The sequence below is a fragment of the Aquarana catesbeiana genome, linkage group LG06 (genome assembly GCF_042186555.1).
Source record: "Aquarana catesbeiana isolate 2022-GZ linkage group LG06, ASM4218655v1, whole genome shotgun sequence".
Classification (NCBI taxonomy): domain Eukaryota; kingdom Metazoa; phylum Chordata; class Amphibia; order Anura; family Ranidae; genus Aquarana; species Aquarana catesbeiana.
Window position 1 is genome coordinate 244846160 of NC_133329.1, and position 21697 is coordinate 244867856.

General features: G+C 43.6%; 1 protein-coding gene across 2 annotated transcripts in view; it reads left to right on the forward strand.

The window, feature by feature from the left end:
* Window positions 1-21697, forward strand: part of LOC141146676 (ATP-dependent 6-phosphofructokinase, liver type) — a 199051-nt gene that overhangs the window by 112372 nt on the left and 64982 nt on the right. For both annotated transcript variants that reach the window (XM_073633124.1, XM_073633123.1), the window contains one exon: window positions 18508-18572. In XM_073633124.1, coding sequence (XP_073489225.1) covers window positions 18508-18572 — 65 coding nt within the window. The remainder of the gene's footprint in view (window positions 1-18507; window positions 18573-21697) is intronic.

Consider the following 21697-nt stretch of genomic DNA (forward strand, 5'->3'; position numbering starts at 1 on the left):
AGCGTCCTTCTGGATCTAATTATAAAATCCAATTCAGAGCACTCTATGTATACTAAAATCGTATACAGTACTATGCAAAAGCTTTAAGCAGATGTGAAGAAATGAAAAGTAAGAATGCTTTCAAAAATATATTTTCTTTTTTTTTTTATCAATTAACAAAACGCAAAGTGAGCAAACAGAAGAAAAATCAGTCAAATCAATATTTGGTATAACTACTAGGGTTGCACAGAAATTTCGGCCACTGAAACATATCGGACTAAAATGGCGCTTTCGGCAAAAAGCCGAAAGATCATTTTTGCCGATACTGGCGCCGAAAATTCAATCCTGGGACGGGTGATCTGTCTATCAAAGTTCCCTGTAATCAAACAGCGCTGTAATCAAACAGGCGGTGGCTCTCCTCTCCCTTCACTGGCTGCAATGGGGACACTGGCTGCACAAACTGGGGACACTGGCTGCACTACTGGGGACACTGGCTGCACTACTGGGGACACTGGCTGCACTACTGGGGACACTGGCTGCACTACTGGGGACACTGGCTGCACTACTGGGGACACTGGCTGCACTACTGGGGACACTGGCTGCACTACTGGGGACACTGGCTAAGCTGCAATGGGGACACTGGCTAAGCTGCAATGGGGACACTGGCTGCCCTACTGGGGACACTGGCTAACCTGCAATGGGGACACTGGCTGCACCACTGGGGACACTGGCTGCACCACTGGGGACACTGGCTGCACCACTGGGGACACTGGCTGCACTACTGGGGACACTGGCTAAGCTGCAATGGGGACACTGGCTGCACCACTGGGGACACTGGCTGCACCACTGGGGACACTGGCTGCACCTCTGGGGACACTGGCTGCACCTCTGGGGACACTGGCTGCACCACCGGGGACACTGGCTGCACCACCGAGGACACTGGCTGCACCACCGGGGACACTGGCTGCACCACCGGGGACACTGGCTGCACCACCGGGGACACTGGCTGCACCACCGGGGACACTGGCTGCACCACCGGGGACACTGTCTGGACCACCGGGGACACTGTCTGGACCACCGGGGATACTGGCTGCGCTGTACTGGGGACACTGGCTGCGCTGTACTGGGGACACTGGCTGCACTACTGGGGACACTGGCTGGCTGCATCTGACGGGCACTGGTGAGGCTGCATTGATCTCTTGTATCATGTCCACAGTCTCTGACTCTCTGACCATGTTCCCAGGCTCTGACCATCTCCTGTACCGTGTCTTCAGTCTCTGACCATCTCCTGTACCATGTCCTCAGTCTCTGACCATCTCCTGTACCATGTCCTCAGTCTCTGACCATCTCCTGTACCATGTCCTCAGTCTATGACCATCTCCTGTACCATGTCCTCAGTCTCTGACCATCTCCTGTACCATGTCCTCAGTCTCTGACCATCTCCTGTAGCATGTCTGCAGTCTCTGACCATCTCCTGTAGCATGTCTGCAGTCTCTGACCATCTCCTGTAGCATGTCTGCAGTCTCTGACCATCTCCTGTAGCATGTCTGCAGTCTCTGACCATCTCCTGTAGCATGTCTGCAGTCTCTGACCATCTCCTGTAGCATGTCCGCAGTCTCTGACCATCTCCTGTAGCATGTCCGCAGTCTCTGACCATCTCCTGTAGCATGTCCGCAGTCTCTGACCATCTCCTGTAGCATGTCCGCAGTCTCTGACCATCTCCTGTACCATGTCCCCAGTCTCTGACCATTTCCTGTACCATGTTTTATCATGTTTGCTTTTCAGTTATGCAATTTTTTATACTTTACCGTTTACTGTGCTTTATTGTTAACCATTTTTTTGTCTTCAGGTACGCCATTCACGACTTTGAGTGGTTATACCAGAATGATGCCTGCAGGTTTAGGTATCATCTTGGTATCATTCTTTTCAGCCAGTGGTCGGCTTTCATGTAAAAGCAATCCTAGCGGCTAATTAGCCTCTAGACTGCTTTTACAAGCAGTGGGAGGGAATGCCCCCCACCGTCTTCCTTGTTTTTCTCTGGCTCTCCTGTCTCAACAGGGAACCTGAGAATGCAGCCGGTGATTCAGCCAGCTGACCATAGAGCTGATCAGAGACCAGAGTGGCTCCAAACATTTCTATGGCCTAAGAAACCGGAAGCTACGAGCATTTTATGACTTAGATTTCGCCGGATGTAAACAGCGCCATTGGGAAATTGGGGAAGCATTTTATCACACCGATCTTGGTGTGGTCAGATGCTCTGAGGGCAGAGGAGAGATCTAGGTTCTAATAGACCCCAATTTTTTCAAAAAAGAGTACCTGTCACTAACTATTGCTATCATAGGGGATATTTACATTCCCTGAGATAACAATAAAAATGATTTAAAAAAAAAAATGAAAGGAACAGTTTAAAAATAAGATAAAAAAGCAAAAAAAAATAAATTAAAAAAAAAAAAAAAAAAACCACCCCTGTCTCCCCCTGCTCTCACGCTAAGGCGAACGCAAGCATCGGTCTGGCGTCAAATGTAAACAGCAATTGCACCATGCATGTGAGGTATCACCGCGAAGGTCAGATCGAGGGCAGTAATTTTAGAAGTAGATCTCCTCTGTAAATCTAAAGTGGTAACCTGTAAAGGCTTTATTTAAAGGCTTTTAAAAATGTATTTATTTTGCTGCCACTGCACGTTTGTACGCAATTTTAAAGCATGTCATGTTTGGTATCCATGTACTTGGCCTAAGATCATCTTTTTTATTTCATCAAACATTTGGGCAATATAGTGTGTTTTAGTGCATTAAAATTTAAAAAAGTGTGTTTTTTCCCCAAAAAATGCGTTTGAAAAATCGCTGCGCAAATACTGTGTGAAAAAAAAAAATGAAACACCCACCATTTTAATCTGTAGGGCCTTTGCTTTAAAAATATATATAATGTTTGGGGGTTCAAAGTAATTTTCTTGCAAAAAAAAAAAATTTTTCATGTAAACAAAAAGTGTCAGAAAGGGGGCTATGTCTTCAAGTGGTTAGAAGAGTGGGTGATGTGTGACATAAGCTTCTAAATGTTGTGCATAAAATGCCAGGACAGTTCAACCCCCCCCCCCCAAATGACCCCATTTTGGAAAGTAGACACCCCAAGCTATTTGCTGAGAGGCATGTCGAGTCCATGGAATATTTTATATTGTGACACAAGTTGCTGGAAAGAGACAAATTTTTTTTTTTTTTTTGCACAAAGTTGTCACTAAATGACATATTGCTGAAACATGCCACGGGAATATGTGAAATTACACCCCAAAATACATTCTGTTGCTTCTCCTGAGTACGGGGATGCCACATGTGTGAGACTTTTTGGGAGCCTAGCCTCGTACGGGACCCCGAAAACCAAGCACCACCTTCAGGCTTTCTAAGGGCGTAAATTTTTGATTTCACTCTTCATTGCCTATCACAGTTTCGGAGGCCATGGAATGCCCAGATGGCACAAAACCCCCCAAAATGACCCCATTTTGGAAAGTAGACACCCCAAGCTATTTGCTGAGAGGTATAGTGAGTATTGCAGACCTCACTTTTTGTAACAAAGTTTTAAAAATTGAAAAAAGAAAAAAAATATTTTTTCTTGTCTTTCTTCATTTTCAAAAACAAATGAGAGCTGCAAAATACCCACCATGCCTCTCAGCAAATAACTTGGGGTGTCTACTTTCCAAAATGGGGTCATTTGGGGGGGTTTGTGCCACCTGGGCATTCCATGGCCTCCGAAACTGTGATAGGCAGTGAAGAGTAAAATCAAAAATTTACACCCTTAGAAATCCTGAAGGCGGTGATTGGTTTTCGGGACCCCGTACGCGGCTAGGCTCCTAAAAAGTCTCACACATGTGGTATCCCCATACTCAGGAGAAGCAGCTAAATGTATTTTGGGGTGCAATTCCACATATGCCCATGGCCTGTATGAGCAATATATCATTTAGTGACAACTTTGTGCAAAAAAAAAAAAAAAAATTGTCACTTTCCCGCAACTTGTGTCAAAATATAAAATATTCCATGAGCTCAACATGCCTCAAAGAAAATAGATTGGGGTGTCTACTTTCCAAAATGGGGTCATTTGGGGGGGTTTTATGTCATCTGGGCATTTTATGGCCTTCAAAACTGTGATAGGTAGGGAGGAGTAAAATCAAAAATTTACGCCCTTAGAAATCCTGAAGGCAGTGATTGGTTTTCAGGGCCCCGTACGCGGCTAGGCTTCCAAAAAGTCCCACACATGTGGTATCCCCGTACTCAGGAGAAGCAGCTGAATATATTTTGGGGTGCAATTCCACATATGCCCATGGCCTGTGTGAGCAATATATCGTTTAGTGACAACTTTTTGTAATTTTTTTTTTTGTCATTATTCAATCACTTGGGACAAAAAAAATTAATATTCAATGGGCTCAACATGCCTCTCAGCAATTTCCTTGGGGTGTCTACTTTCCAAAATGGGGTCATTTGTGGGGGTTTTGTACTGCCCTGCCATTTTAGCACCTAAGAAATGACATAGGCAGTCATAAATTAAAGGCTGTGTAAATTCCAGAAAATGTACCCTAGCTTGTAGACGCTATGACTTTTGCGCAAACCAATAAATATACACTTATTGACTTTTTTTTACCAAAGACATGTGGCCGAATACATTTTGGCCTAAATGTATGACTAAAATTGAGTTTATTGGATTTTTTTTATAACAAAAAGTAGAAAATATCATTTTTTTTCAAAATTTTCGGTCTTTTTCCGTTTATAGCACAAAAAATAAAAACGGCAGAGGTGATCAAATACCATCAAAAGAAAGCTCTATTTGTGGGAAGAAAAGGACGCAAATTTCCTTTGGGTACAGCATTGCATGACCGCGCAATTAGCAGTTAAAGCGACTCAATGCCAAATTGTAAAAAGTGCTCTGGTCAGGAAGGGGGTAAATCCTTCCGGGGCTGAAGTGGTTAAGTATTCCTAATTTCCATCATTTTTACACACCTGCCTAAAACTTTTTGCACATTAAGACATATATACAACTTCCAAAAATGCTACTTATTATTATTACCTGAAAAAATAAACTGTGTGCATTTCCATACATAAATCAATTAAAAAATACTGCAACATATAAAATGTTCAGTGCAGGAAAAAAAATGGTTTTAGTTGATATACTACACTATAGTACTCTTTTTGTGTATCCATTTGAGCCTGTTATACCGAAAACCAGAGCATTTGTTGAAGTGAAGTCAGAACTTTTGTTATCCCAGGTCAATATGTTCTGGTGATTGATCTAAAATGCACTGAGCAGAGTGTAGCACAATGTTAATCTGGAGAATCTCTGTCTCTGTCTCTGTCTCTGTCTCTGTCTCTGTCTCTGTCTCTCTCTCTCTCTCTCTCTCTCTCTCTCTCTATCTATCTATCTATCTATCTATATATAGATATATATATATATATATCTATATATCTATATATATATATATATATATAGATATATATATATATATATATAGATAGGATTGAATGAAAAAGCACTTTTTCGTTTAGAAGATGAAGAGAAACATTTGAAAAAGTTGTTTTGCCCTGGCTATTTTGTATCTCCTTCACCAACACAGTATATGGGATTTTAAGTGTTAAATGCACTCTGTGAGATTCAACTTCTTGCAAAATTTGAATAAAAGCTGAGATATGAACAGACAACAGAATCTGGATCGCTTACTATACAGTATCTTGTACTGCTCTTCGATTCCTCCTCCTGACGTGTATCATCATCATTACTTTTTCAAGGGATAGAGGGCAGGTTTTCACACAGAACTTAAAGTGATTGTAAAGGTTTGTGTGTCTTGTTTGTTATTTTACAAAAAAAAAAAAATGTCATACATACAAGGGTTTTGCACGGAGCAGCCGGGATCTTCCTTTTCTGGGGTGTCTCGGCGGCACTCCTGGCTCCTTCTCTTCATCGGGTGCCCCCACAGGGAAACGCTTTCCCTGGGGGCACTGGTGCGGACGAGTTCCCGAGTCTGTGTCCATTGACACAGACAGCAGGACTCTGCCCCTCCCCCGGCTCCCATGTCACTGGATTTGATTGACAGCAGCAGGAGCCAATGGCTCCTGCTGCTATCATTGTATCCAATGAGGACCCAAGAACACAGCTGGAGCTGCTAGGCTCGTGCTCCTGACCACGGCTGAGGCTGCTGGGCTCGTGCTTGCCCGACCTGATCTTTAGTGGCAGAAGCTCTAATCCCACACTGAGCTGTCAGCTGCGGCTTCGCTGTGTGGGCAGGTGCAGAGGACATGTCTGTCAGTGGAAGCCCCATAGTAACTCTATGGGTGACGTCTCTTCCTATTTGTTTCACAGCGTCGGACGTGTACTCAGCAGAGCTGCTGCTGCTGGAGATCGGGTCAGATCGCCTGCAGAAAAAGTATGGATACACGCGTTTTTTTTTCTTCACAGGGCTAGAGCGGTTAGTGTTAGAATGTTGATGGCTGTAGATGCAGGGATTTTAGTTTTTGCATGGACTTTCCCTGGGGGCACCGGTGCGGACGAGTTCCCGAGTCTGTGTCCATTGACACAGACAGCAGGACTCGGCCCCTCCCCCGGCTCCCATGTCACTGGATTTGATTGACAGCAGCAGGAGCCAATGGCTCCTGCTGCTATCAGTGTATCCAATGAGGACCCGAGAACACAGCTGGAGCTGCTGGGCTCATGCTCGCCCGACCTGATCTCCAGTGGCAGAAGCTCTAATCCCACGCTGAGCTGTCAGCTGCGGCTTCGCTGTGTGGGCAGGTGCTAGTGTTAGAATGTTGGTGGCTGTAGATGCAGGGATTTTAGTTTTTGCATGGACTTTAACTACTCAATAGTCATACCAAACCTTTATCCTTTCATTACCATTATACACCACAAGGTTCATAGCATACATCAAGCAATTTGGAACTCTCTTTATAATATTTATGCAATTCCTTATAGAAAATAAGCTTTATGTATATTAACCAGTGGCGGCTGGTGAAGTTTTAGGATGGGGGGGCGCCAGACCCCGCCCTTCCTTTTTGACCCCTCCCACTTGGTGAAAATGGGCGTGGTTTCTGCGAAATAGTGGGCGTGGCTCTAAGGTGGTGTGGTTAGCGTCTGAGATGAACGAGGAATGGAGGGAGAGGGACAGCAGGCCTAGATCCTACACAACAATAGAAATCTGTATTCTAGAAAGTTTAACAATCGGCAGATAAAGATACTCCAAACACCTGGTGTTAGCACTTCAATCACTTCAATCATCCCGGCACCATGGTTGTTATGGTGTCAGGATGATTGAAGCGCATCATTTCTATTATTACATTGTAATATAAAATTAAATCATTCAACTCGCCATAATGCAGAATCAGTGGGAGCCCCGAGTGTGTCACTAGCCACGTCGCCTACAACCAGATGCCATCAGGCGTCCCCAGCAGTCCGTCCTTACATCAGGTGCCCCCAGCGGAGTCCCTCCTTACATGCAGCCTGTGTCACATCAAATGCAGCCTCTGTCCCATAAAATGCAGCCTCTGTCCCCCCAAATGCAGCCTCTGCCCCCCCCAAATGCAGCCTCTGCCCCCCCCAAATGCAGCCTCTGCCCCCCCCCCCCAAATGCAGCCTCTGTCCCCCCCCCAAATGCAGCCTCTGTCCCCCCCCAATGCAGCCTGCCTGTGTCCCATTAAATGCAGCCTCTGTTCCCATTAAATGCAGCCTCTGTTCTCCCAAATGCAGCATGCCTGTGTCCCATTAAATGCAGCCTCTGTCCCCCCAAATGCAGCCTCTGTCCCCCCAAATGCAGCCTCTGTCCCCCCCAAATGCAGTATGCCTGTGTCCCCCCCCCAAATGAAGCCTCTGCCCCCCCAAAATGCAGCCTTTGTTCCCCCCAAATGCAGCATGCCTGTGTCCTATTAAATGCAGCCTCTGTCCCCCCAAATGCAGCATCTGCCCCCCCAAATGCAGCATGCCTGTGTCCCCCCCCCCCAAATGCAGCATGCCTGTGTCCCCCCCAAATGCAGGAAGCCTCTGTCCCCCCCAAATTCAGCCTCTGCCCCCCCCAAAAGCAGCCTCTGCCCCCCCAAAATGCAGCCTCTGTCCTCCCTCCCCAAAATGCAGCCTCTGCCCCCCCCCAAAATCCAGCCTCTGTCCCACCCCAAATACAGCCTCTGTCCCCCCCCCCAAATTTTTTTTTTTTTTATACTTTTTTTTTTTTTGCTGCCTGGAGGGGGGGGCGCCCCGGCGCCCCCTATGGACGGGCCGCCACTGATATGAACCCTTACGTTACCCTATTTTTTTTTTTTTATCCAGTATTCCTTCATTACCCTCAAGCATCACAAGATCCTTAATCATACATTGTTGCAATAAAATTTTTTTCATAGAATGCCATACTGCAAAAATATTTTTAACACCGTAATTGCAATCATCTACAATTTTGTATTGAAATGCATGAACAGATAAAGTAATATGAATAAAAAAAGGAGAAAAGAATTAATATGGGAACGCCTATGTTGAAACTCAAAACTAAACAATAAAACCATTTCAATCTTTGACCTTCAACCCCTTGGAAACCATAGTATGAAGTCTATAAATCCATTTAGTTTCCTCCCGAGTTATTTTATGTTTAAAGTTTCCCACTCTACAATCACTCTTGATTTTTTTTCCATGCCCTAAAATTGTAATCCTTCTGGATTCCCATTTTGAAATTTGGTGAAAGGAGCTGAAATATTATGGTTTTTGATAACCTTTTTAAAATTATTTACATGCTTACTAACTCTTTTAGCTAAGGTTCTTGTTGCACAGCCCACACACTGCAAGCCACAATGACATTGCAGCATGTGTACAACCCCTGAGGTATTATAGGACATTTAATTGACTAATAGAATATCCTCTGTCATTTGAGAAAAAAGATCCCCTAAACCTTTTATTAACTCCCTTCACCAGAAAGACTTCCTAGCCTTTGTGGAAAGCAAGGATGTGTATCTTTGCACCTTTATTTTGTGGCCCTAACATTTAGCCTCTTTTACTCTTTGGCTGTTAATCAAAATGCTGGCCATGCTGTGCTTGTAGGGCAACCCCCATTGTTGGATACCTACACTTCCTCCTGCTGAAGGAACGGACAGCATAAGCACTGGTGAACATCAAATTCTTGCCTGTCCAGACAGAAGTTCAGATGCTTCCTGAACCTTCAGAAATCAGTATTGGAACAACATTGTTGGAAATATCTGGATTTAGTTCTAGACAGGGCTCAGACAGGAGTTTCTCCGCTCAGGCACCCTGATGGTGCAGGAGACTTGAATGTCAGAGGAACGTTCCTCCATTCTTTGAGCTTCAGGTGGTTTGGCTTTTGGCTATCCCTGCAGCACTGGGCTGCCTGACTGGGGGGGGTCATCTGGCAGTGACATAGCATACGTCAACCATCAGAGATGGACTAGAAGTCTAGCCACAACCAGAGGGGTAGACTGAATCCAGTCCTTGGTGAACTGTGTTCCAGCCTTTTTCACATTTACATCCCAGACATGGAAGTTAGGCAGGCATACTTTCTCTGCTGGCAGTACCTGGATCCAGGGTAGTGGTCTCCACATCCAGAGGTGATCCAAGACCTGTGCCACAGGTTGGTGATGTCAGACTTGGACCTCCTGGCTTCCAGATTAAACAAATTTGCTTTGTCTTAGTCAATTCATTGATCGACTTTGGTAGAACCAGCAATTCAAATTTTTACACGAGGCCATATCACTATTAATAATCACTGGGTTTTCCCGCCTAGGATGGCTCCCGCCGGGAGAACACAATAGCTCAGTGGTAGGGATTCCCCCATCAACACTGACCCATAGTTGCAGGAATGAAAATTGGATCATCTCTAGCCTGCCTTAATCTGCTTTTCTTGACACTTAAAAAAGAAAAAAAAGAAACCCCCTTTGGACCCCGTTAGGAACATTCTCCTTTTTTACTTTCACCCATGAGGTGGTGTTTCTGTAGTCATCACCTCTGTGAGGTGAGTTTCTAAGCTGGTAGCCTTATCCTGGAACAAACCCTGCCTGGTCTACTTAAGGACGAAGTAGTGTTGAGGCCCAGAACTTCCTTCCTGTCAAAGGTAGGTTTGGCCCTAAACCTCAACCAGGACATTGTTCCTCTGTCACTCTATCCGACTTGATCTCATCTCCTCAAAAAGAGATTTCCCTCCATTGCCTGGATGTAGTTTGGGCTGTAAGAGTCTACTGCTTAGCCGTTGCTTCCTTCAGAAAAACTGAGTCTCTCATTGACCTGGATGGTCCCTGCAAGGGTGTACCAACTTGTTACACCTTCCCTCTATTAAGCCCCTTTCACACTGGTATGACACGACTTGGCCCTGCGACATGTGTCTGACTTCAATGAACGGGGATCCAACTTTGATCCCCGACAATGCAGGCACTTTGTGTCTGGCATGAATCTTTACACAAATGGAAATTTGTTCCTCTTGTGGGACTTTAAAGGGAGAACCTACTCTGGAGTAATAAAGAGTGTAAAAAATTTTTTTGTAATGAAGTTTTTATTGGGTGTAGATCTAACAAGTCTACGATGCACAAAGGTGGATGTACAGGGAAATACAGGATGCGTAATACAGACAAAATATGCAATACAATATATGAAATACACAATCACTGGACTCCGTTACATATGGTACACACATACGGGGAGTACCTGACGCGCTTCGATATATACTCTTCTTCAGGGGTGTCTGATTGTCTGATTGGAGAAAGTAGAAACAGAAGTATGTCATATAGTATTGCTTGAGGGCATATATAGATTACTGCATCCACTTAAAAACTTTTAAAGCAAAGGCTGGAGGGGACATATCGCCGCTAAACACTGAATATGTGCTCGCTCCTGGTCCAGATTGGGCAGTGCCGGCTCCACCTATTTGCCCCGCAGGATCTTGTTCATCCTGCACCAAACCACTACTTTCAGATTGGAGTTCCACCCCAGGACCTTTATTATACCCACTGGTGTCTTTGGCGCCCTCTGTTGGAGAATGCCCCCTGGTGGCTCTGCTGGGACCCGGCATATGACCTGCCCAATCTGGACCAGGAACAAGCACATATTCAGTGTTTAGCGACAATATGTCCCTTCCAGCCTTTGCTTTAACTGTTTTTAAGTGGATGCAGTAATCTATATATGCCCTCAAGCAATACTATATGACATACTTCTGTTTGTACTGTCTCCAATCAGACACCCCTGAAGAAGAGTATATCTCGAAACGTGCCAAGTACTCCCTTTATGTGTGTTCCATATGTACCAGCGTCCAATTATTGTGTATTTCATATTTTGTATTGCATATTTTGACTGTATAACGCATCCTGTATTCCCCTGTACATGCACCTTTGTGCATCGTAGACTTGTTAGATCTACACCCAGTAAAAACTCATTTTCATTACAAAAATTTTTTTTACACTCTTTATACTTCTTATTACTCCAGAGTAGGTTCTCCCTTTAAAGTCCCGCAAGAGGAACAAATTTCCATTTGCTCAGCTTATTGGGGATGTGGGTTAACCCTACTCTCTAGACCAAGTCGGCACCACCCCTATAAATTCCACAGTATGAATCTTTAGGGGGAACTCCACACCAAATTTGAAAAAAGAAAAACAGCATGGGTTCCCCCTCCAAGAGCATATGAGGCATTTCGGTCTGATATGGATTTTAGGGGAACCCCCACGGCGAAAAAAACAGCGTGGGGTCCCCCCGAAATCCATACCAGCCCCTTATCCGAGCACGCAACCCAGCAGGTCAGGAAAGTTTGTGGGGACGAGTAAGCGCCCCCCCCCCCCCCCAAACCGTACCAGGCCGCATACCCTCAACATGGGTTAGGTGCTTTGAGGCAGGGGGGCCCCCCTTACCCAAAAGCACCTTGTCCCCATGTTGATGAGGACAAGGGCCTCTTCTCGACAACCCTGGCCATTTGTTATCAGGGTCTGCGGGCGGGGAGCTATCAGGAACAATGAATCAGACCGAGACAGAAGTATAGTTAAATCACACTTGTTTAATAATAATAATAAGGTAAACAGAGTAAGCGTAGTCAAAACAAGCCAGAGTTCAGTAACCGGATCGGGTAGTCAGCCAAGCAGATGTCAGAGAGCCAGAGATAAATGTAGTAGTACAGCAAGCAAGATCAGGAGCCAGAAGGAACGTCAGCTGAGCAAGTCAACAGGAACGCAGAGGAAAATCTGTGATGTTGACAAAGGCGAAGGCAGAGATCAAGTGAGCTGGATGACTTTAACTAGGCAGGACTGACGAGCAGAATCAACAGCTGGGTAACTGTGGAGAGAGATGGGAGTTGGCAATTAGCCGACAGCTGAACGGCCAGCTCAGAGAAGGAAGGGATGAGCCCTGCCCTGACAGGAGCTTATCGGAATCTGGAAGCCCCCTTTAACAAGGGAACCCCCAGATCCCGACCCCCCCCCCATGTGAATGAGTATCAGGTACGTTGTACCCCGTACCCATTCACCTAAAAATGTGTGTCAAAAATAAAACATTTCACATGTTTTTAAAGTAATTTATTAAGGCAGCTCCGGCGTCTCTTCCGATCTCTTCTCCCCTCTCCGGCTCTACTGCCTCCTCTGCTGACGTCGTCTGCCTCTGCCGGTTCTTCTCTGCTGATGTCTTCTAGCCCTCTCCGGTTCTTCTCCCTCTGTCCACTGTCTTCTGCCTCTGCTGGGTCTTTTCCACTATCTTCTCGCTCTTTTGCCGGGTCTTCTCTGCTGTCTTCTCTCTCTGTTCTTCTGATGTTGACTCAACGCTCTCTTCCGCTCTATTGCTGGGTGCGAGGTGTGCCACTACTTATATTGGCATGGGGTGGGGTCGCCAGGTGACATCATCTAGAGGCCCCACCCCTTATGATGTCACCGCCCTGGGGCATGATGGGGCGGTGACGTCATAAGGGATGACCCTGCCCCATGCCATATAAGTAGCGCACTCAGCATTGGAGCGGGAGAGGGGGTCGAGTCAACATCGGAAGAAGAACAGGGAGAAGACAGCAGAGAAAGGCAAAAGAGCAAGAAGATGGTGGAGGAGACAGTGGACAGAGGCAGAAGAACCAGAGAGGGCTAGAAGACATCAGCGCAGAAGAGCCGGAGAGGGGAGAAGAGATAGGAAGAGACGCCAGAGCTGCCTTAAAAAATTACTTTAAAAACCTGTGTACTGTGTTTTATTTTTGACACTTTTTTTTTATGGTGAATGGGTAGGGGTACAATGTACCCGATACTCATTCACATAGGGTGGGGGGCCAAGATCTGGGGGCCCCCTTGTTAAAGGGGGCTTCCAGCTTCTGATAAGCCCCCAGCCCGCAGACCCCGACAACCAACAGCCAGGGTTGTCGGGAAGAGGCCCTTGTCCTCATCAACATGGGGACAAGGTGCTTTTGGGTGGGGGGGGGGGGTGCAGGGCCCCCCTGCCTCAAAGCACCTACCCCATGTTGATGGCATGTGGCCTGCTACAGTTCAGGAGGGGGGGGCGCTTGCTCGTCCCCACCCCCTTTCCTGACCTGCTGGGCTGCGTGCTCGGATAAGGGTCTGGGATAGACTCCACACTGTTGTCGGCGTGAGGGTTCCCCTTAAAAGCCATACCAGACCGGAGGACCTGGTATGCTCTTCGAGGGGGAAGCCATGCCGTTTTTTTTTTTTTTTTTTTTTTTTTTAATTTGGTGTGGAGTTCCCCTTCAAGATCATCAGAACACAAGTCGCATGCCAAAGTCAGATCAGTTAAGACAGCGATCTGACTTTGATCCAACTTCAGTGATATTCAATGGGCTGAAGTAGGATCAAAGTCTGACCAAAGTAGCGCAAGGACTACTTTGAAGTAGGCACGACTTGAAGTCGTACTAATATGAATGGTTGTCATAGGAAATTATGGGGAATGACTTGTCATGCAACTTTGCAGTCCCAAGTCGTAGGACAAGTCGTACAAGTGTGAAAGGGGCCTTACTCAGACACTTTTTCAAGCTTATGATCTCAAGGATTATGTTCTACTCTTTCCTGTCAATGCACACTCTATTGGGCCTATGAATGCTTCTTAGTATTTACTACACTATATGCTATATTAAGCTACTATTGTATATCCCAGATTTGCTGGGCTGTCCCGTATCTTTCTTCCCACATATTCTCTAAGTTTTTCCAAGTGGATGTTCAGACCTCATCTGATGCCAGCATTGAATGTGAATTTTTGCAGGCAACTCATTGAGCTGGAAGCAGTCCCCAAGTTTGTTTGGATTTTTGTAGTTCCTGTTAAATCTTTTTTCTATTGAGGAACACAGACCCCACCGCCGTGTTTATGACCATGCTTTCCGTACTGATTTGCTACAAAACTGATACATGCATTGCTGATAGTAGGAGGGGTTATCCTAGATTGCCTTATAGTGTTTTTTTTTTATCTTCCTGTAGGCAGTAGTATAACCTGAAGGTTAAGACTTCCTGTGTCCCTCGGTGAACTCCAAGAAAAAGATTTTACAATGAGTACAAAAATCCTATTTTTGCAAGCAGTGCCTAAGTTTGATTTGGTATCAGCCTTTTGCAGTCTCAGTACAGCATAGCTCAGATTGTAGGAGGGAATGGAACACAAGTAGCCACTCCTGTTGCAATGCAAAGAGGAGAGGACAGAATGATGGGAAGATGGGTTCATTAGTGTGCTGGGGTGGGACAGGGGTGGGGAGGAGATCTGTAAGTGTTACAGAACTGTAGTAGATGTGACAAAGCTGTGTAAATCTCAGAATTGGATGGAGAGAAACAGTCTTTGGTAGGTAAATCTTTATGGGCTTTTTTTTACTAAAGGCAAATTTGCTGTTTACTTTGCAAGCAAATTTTCTCTTATGCCTAATGTGAAAACTCGCCTTGAAAAGAATACCCCATCAGGTGCAAGGAAAATGAATTATTTAAAAAAAAAAATAAATAATATATATATATATGACTGGCGTGGCGGTGATCAGGGACACTGTGAGTGGACACCAGTGATTGGGCATAGTGACTGACAGCACTGACCTACAGTGATTATCAGAGCAGCCAGCAATTGTGCATGATCAGCTCCACAGCGGTACAATGTCACATTCGTAACACATTTATTCTGGTGACCGTATGTTAAAAAAATCCATTCATGATGCCATTGTTTACTATTTTGATGGCTGTGATTGGTCACAGCTATCACATTGTACAGAGCTGCTGTGATTGACTCTGTATAATGTGATTACTCTGTCCAATCACAGTAGTAAGTAATGGCATCATGAATAAAAGCAATTGTTTATTTAACTACTATTTTGTAAATAAACAGCGATGGAATGTGAATACTGTTATAAATGGACAGCACATTGAAATAAAGCCCAAAAAACTGTTTAAGTGAAGAAAAAAAAATTATATATATATATATATATATATATATATATATATATATATATATATATATATATATATATATATATATATATATATAATATAGTGTGTAGTGTTAGTGGACAAAGACATAGGAAGCAGACAAAATTTACCTCCACCATAACAGGTAAACATTATGAGATTGATATATCTTTTTTCTTGAGACTCTACCGATGTGTACCTTTTTAGAATGTACCTGTGGGAAACCGTATGTGGGTAGAACCACAAGACGTTTAAGGGACAGGCTGAAAGGGCACGTCTACAATATCAGGCGTGGATATAAACATCATAGTCTCTTGTCACACTTCAGAAAGTACCATGCCAGAAACCCTAAAGAGTTGAAATTTGCTGGTATTAATAAAGCAAAATTACAATGGAGAGGTTGTAACAAAAAAGGAGAGGTATCCTTAACTTTATTTACTGTTCATTTATTTTTGGCAATACACACGTTTTCTTAAGATTATTTATAAGTTTGGTATATTATTTTTATTGTTTACTACTGGACACGTGATCTCTGTGGTCACAGCGATCACATGTGGTCAGGGCCAATTACAGCGACATAGTACCCCGATCAGTAATTCGCTGTGTCCTTTACAGATCGCGCCACTGCACGCCTCCGGACACATCCTCCCAGAACAACTCCAAAAAGTGTCATGACCTATATCTTCTTTCCATTCTTATTTTCCTGCTTTCCATTTAGACATATCTTGAATTGCATTGTCCACACACTTTGGAGGTATAAAATCTGGGCTCTGTTTTACACCCACATGGACACTCCCAAGAGAGCTAGAATTAAATTAGATTAAAAAAATATCTTTTGTATGTCTAGGCACTGTGCACCATCCTATTAATAGGAGGCTGTATAATAGGAGTTTCTCATATGTGCAGGTAAGGGATATCATGTGGCCACATTATCACTTTAGTAGGCAAACAGTCTCTCCAGAGCAGGGGTATTCAACCACTTTGTGAAAGCTGGTTCAGTGATAACTGTAACATCCTTATGCAGGAACATTTACATAGTTCAGTGGCCATTAACGCCTATATGCAATATAACAACCCCACAACGTGACCAGGTTGATAGTCTTGACTCAAATTGATCTGATGCTCTGAGCCCAGACCAGCTGTTGTATCTTTTGCACACACTTCTTGCAAGGTACCAAATAGATACTGTATGAATCATAGCAATGTTTCTTTCTGATAGGTGTGCTTTTCAGGAAGGGATCTACTACTGTACAACACTACAGCATGTGCTCTTCAGGATGGGAGCTATCCCAACTGCCACATTACAACACTACAAAAACAAAAGGATTAATACATTATTGAGGTAGATTTAAATATGCGTCTAAATCTTTCCTCTGAAGCCTGATCCGCTTTTGGATTATGCTTCAGAGGCTACTGACAGTGGCGAGGAAGTGATGTGACGCCTCCACACCACCTGTTTTAACCTCATTTATGCTGGCAAACCCGCTGCAGCCCCATACATGGCTTGCAGTTGCGGGGCATTTGCAGCGCTTACCCATTTGCTTGAATGTGTAGCAACCATGGCATGTAAACATCCCCGTCCACTGCCTAGTGCAGCTTAAGGTGGGAGAAGTTGGCTGGAGGCAAAAACACAGTTCAAATGAGCATTGCTGCCCCCCAACTGCAAGTCTAAGACCCCATTCACACTATGAGATTTTCAGCAGATTTTTGTCTTCAGATTTACCAAAACCATATAATATGAGGTCAAACGTTAAGAGTTTAAATTTGTATGCAATCAGGCAGGCCCTTGCACTACATGGTTTTGGTAAATCTGAAGTAAAAAAATCTGCAGAAAATTTGATGCTGCATACACACGATCGGAATTTCGGCCCGCAAAAGACTGATGAGAGTTTTTCGTTGGAAAATGCGACCATGTGTATGCTCTATCGGACTTTTTCTGGCCTAATTCCAGCCAGCAAAAGATTGAGAGCATGCTCTCAATTTTTCGGTCAGGAAAAGTCCCTATCCGAAAATGCGATCGCCTGTGGCAATTCTGAAGCGCAAAATTCCTATGCATGCTCGGATACAATTCAACGCATGCTCGGAAGCATTGAACTTAATTTTCTCGGCTCGTCGTAGTGTTGTACATCACCGCGTTCTTGACAGTCGTAAGTTCAGCAAACTTTTTTTGCGTGACCGTGTGTATGCAAGGCAAACTTGAGCGGAATCCCTTTTGGAAAAGCCATCATATCTTTTTCCGACGACAAATCTGATCGTGTGTATGCGGCATAATAGTGTGTATGGGGCTTAAATTAAGCCTTATTGTGACAGAAAAAACAAAACACAATAGTCAATATACCTAAATAAAAGAATATATATGTATTTTGGCACCTTTTAGCTTTTTGCCAGTATTTAATGAACCACTTTAGAACTTATTTTTTTAACCACTTCCCGACTGGCGCGCGCCGATGCACGTCGGCAGAATGGCACGGCTGGGCAAATGGGCATACCTGTAAGTCCCATTTGAATTCCCCGCCGTGCCATTGCGTGCGTGCGCGCGCCGGCCGGGAGCTCCGTGAGTCGGGTCGCCTCACGGAGAGGACGAACTGCCTAGTGACAGTCTCACAGATCTCTGCTCCCTGTCATCAGGAGCAAAGATCAGTGACGTGTCACAGCTAGCCCATGTCCGAGGGACACACCTCATCCCCGATCACCGCATGAGCAGCGAGAAACCGAGGACGTCATATGACGCCCGCCCAGGATGGAAGATCCCATCTGCGGACGTCATATGACTATGGCCCCGTATTAAATGGGTAAATTCTGATGTTTTAGTTATCTTTTCATTTTAACATTTTATGTATATGTTAAAGTAGCAAATTTACAGTGTTTTCTCGTATATTTTAGATCGTGTTGGGATCTAAAAAAATGACCATTTTGCACTCTTGTGGTTGAGTTAATATACAGTATTTACGTTGTACCAATTGTTGCACACAATTGGATGTCCAAAAAAGTGTACAATCCCACAGATCTATAAAAATATTGTAATAAAAGCCTGGAACTCGTTATACCACAAGCCGCATTAAACTACTTTACTTGCCATTGTACATTTATAAAATACACACAGAACTTACTTGAAAAGCTAATATGTTTTTACAGTATAAAATGTTTTTGTCTTTAATCTTTTATTTTACTTCATTTAAGACAAAGGATGTACAAAAAGCTATGGAGGAGCAGAAATTTGAGGAAGCAATCCAGTTAAGGGGAAGGTAAGCCACATACCTTTTTGTAATATAAGTGAATTTTTAAAAATGCAATAAATATATTAAAGGGTAACTCAATTTTCGTGGAGAAAAAAATTGTAAATAAAGAAAAAATAATATAGCGTATACAATTGCGACATAAGTCATGTTGTAATTAAATGTTATTAAAAATTACTTTTCCTTTTCAATCTGCAGCTGCTGTAATTTTCTGAAAATGCAATATGGCTACCTGGAGGCGTTCTGTACACAAAATGTGTACAGACAGAACGTCCCCCAGAAACATAATTTCCTGCTTGTGTGATTGGCTCTCCAATTTTCCCAGAAGCCTGCACTAAGGTGCAATCAGATTTCAGGCATCCCCTGCAACAAAAAATGTAATTTTTGGTGAGCTACTCCCAATAGGAACACGTCTAAAGGGATGCAGGCCCAGCAGCTCTCCTCATTAGTGCCCTGAAGCTGCTGCAGCTGATTGATGACCATGAAACTACTCCCATTAGATTAAATACATATACATATATTCAGTATATATATATCACGCGTTGGGGGGGGGGGCTTGGTTTTTTTTTTTTTTTTTTTTTCTCAACAAAAGTGGAGTTGCACTTTAAGTCAATGTAACTGATATAATACAGTTTAATGGTAATTATTATATGATTATTATGTTATTTCAAAGGGTTAAGCATCCAAAACGTCTAGGAAGGATATGGTAGGATAGACATGGTTAAGAATTGAGTGGGCGGCTTGTGTTGTCTTAAAGTGGTTCTAAAGCCTTAAGTTTTTTTTACCTTAAGCATTAAGGTAAAAAAACCTTCTGTGAAAAAACAAACAAATGAAAGGGGTGTATGGCGCTACCTAATAGCCAAGGGCCCACAGGTGTGTATGGGGAGAGTGAGAGGACTGCACAATAAGTGTAAGCCTCACCGGCTTACTTCTCCTGAAACCCCAAACTAGGATAAAAAAATCAATACCTCATGTATAGGTATCCCTGTGAGGTATATGTAAATGTAATAATAAAGGGCATACGCACTGTCAGACGTGTAAGTGAGCTGCAGTGCAAGTGCACCCCTAATGTGGAAGGTAAAAAACACGATCCAAAATTACCTAGTATCTGTGTATGTGCTGGCCTGAAAAATAAAACTAAAAGAGTGGCATGTATATCCTAGCGACTACATACCACAAGTGCATAACAGGTGATACACACAGTACAACAAATATAAATGTTGATTCTAAGTGATATTACATCCAGCTGTCAAAATGAAAAATAAAAAAAATAAGCAAGTAAATATAAACAAGTGAAAACACATCCAAAAGAAAAAATTGTTTGTATCAGATGGTCACAGGTGTGTTAACCACATTATAGGCATGTAGCACAGTCTGAAAGCTTTAAACCACACTTCAAAGGCATATATACACCCGTATGCATAATAAGGAAGCAGTCCTCATATAAATTAATAAAAAACTGTTGGTATAAGGTGTAAATCTGGTAATGCACAGGTATATGGCAGAAAACCTATAGGTGACTTGAGGCCCCACCCCCTCATCACTGGCTTTGATTGACAGCAGTGGCTCCTGATGTCTCAGTAGACCAGGAAGTGAGGGGAGAGAAGAACTGCAGACTTGCACAACGCTGGATCGAATGAAGGCTCAGGTAAGTAAAAAGAGGTGAGGGGAGATGCTGATGCCTAAACGTTTTTTACCTTAATGCAAGGAATGTATTAAGGTTGAAATATTTAGGCTTTATAACTACTTTAAGGATAAGAGTTACATCCAGTAATATCAAGGGTGGTTACACCTACCCTTTTGTAGATAAAGGTAGCTGCAGCGGCCCCTATCAGACTTGGATCATTTACTGCTGTCCCCGCGTCTCAATGTATAGCGCCTCTTTTCGCTTCTCAGCTTCCTCAACCTCACTCTTGGACCGCTGTCCCCAGCGTCCCACTTCTACATGTTGTGCACACAAAGCTTCTCTCCAGCAGATGCAGACATAATTGGGGGCAACCAATATCCCTTTATAGAAGAAGGTCATTCAAACCAGTAGTTGAAATAAATGTTTTGTTTCTTCCGTCTGCTATTAAAGAAACAATAAAATCACAGCAGATGCAACTTCATCTTTCTTATTTAAAAAAAAAAGGGTAATAGTGTTTGTAAGTGCTAAAATTACCTTTTTAGGCTGGGTTCTCATATATGCGAATTGGACCGGCACACATGTGACTGCGGTCCGTTTTTGAAAAGGGTCCTGTGTGATTTTGGGTCCGGTTAAGGTGCAAATTCAAGTAAAAATTATAGTAAATAATTCTACTACCACATTTTTATTCCACAGGGTCTTTGCTTTTAGAAAATAAATAACGGCTGGGGTATTTACCTAATCTTCAGGCCTTTAGGTGCATTGAAACATGTGCAGAAAATTAAACTCATGTTAGTAAAAGACGTAAAAGGCATCAACCTAAAGTTTCTATGGTTACTTTCCCTTAAAAGATATTACACTGTTTGGTTCAATACAGGGCACTTTCACCCCCTTCCTACCCAGGCCAATTTTCAACTTTCAGCGCTGCCACATTTTGAATGACAATCGCGCGGTCATGCAACACTTTACCCAAATGAATTTTTTTATCATTTTCTTCACACAAATATAGCTTTCTTTTGATGGTATTTTATTATCACTGATGTTTTTGTTTATTTTTTACTAAACAGAAAAAAGTCTGAAAATTTTGTAAAAAATAAAAAAGTGTTTCTTAGTTTCTGTCAGTAAATTTTGTAAATAAGTAATTTTTCTCCTTCACTGATGTGCGTTGATGGGCACTGAGAGGCTGCACTGATGGGCACTGGTTAGGTGGTACTGATGAGGAGGCACTAATATGCTGCACTGTTGGCCACTGAAAGGCTGCAATAACTGGCATCACTAGTGGTCACTGATTGATGTCACTCCTGGGGCTTTCCTCTAATCAGGGCACTGATGATCAGTGCCCTGATTACCTGCCCTGGTCTCCCCTGCGAGGAGATACCGCTAATCGGCACTCCTCGCCACACACTTCCGCATTTACGTGTGACCGGCTGTGATTGAACACAGCCGATCACATGGTTAAAGAGCCGTGTCATCTCTCTTTAAAGAGATCAGGGTGTCTGTAAAGATCAGG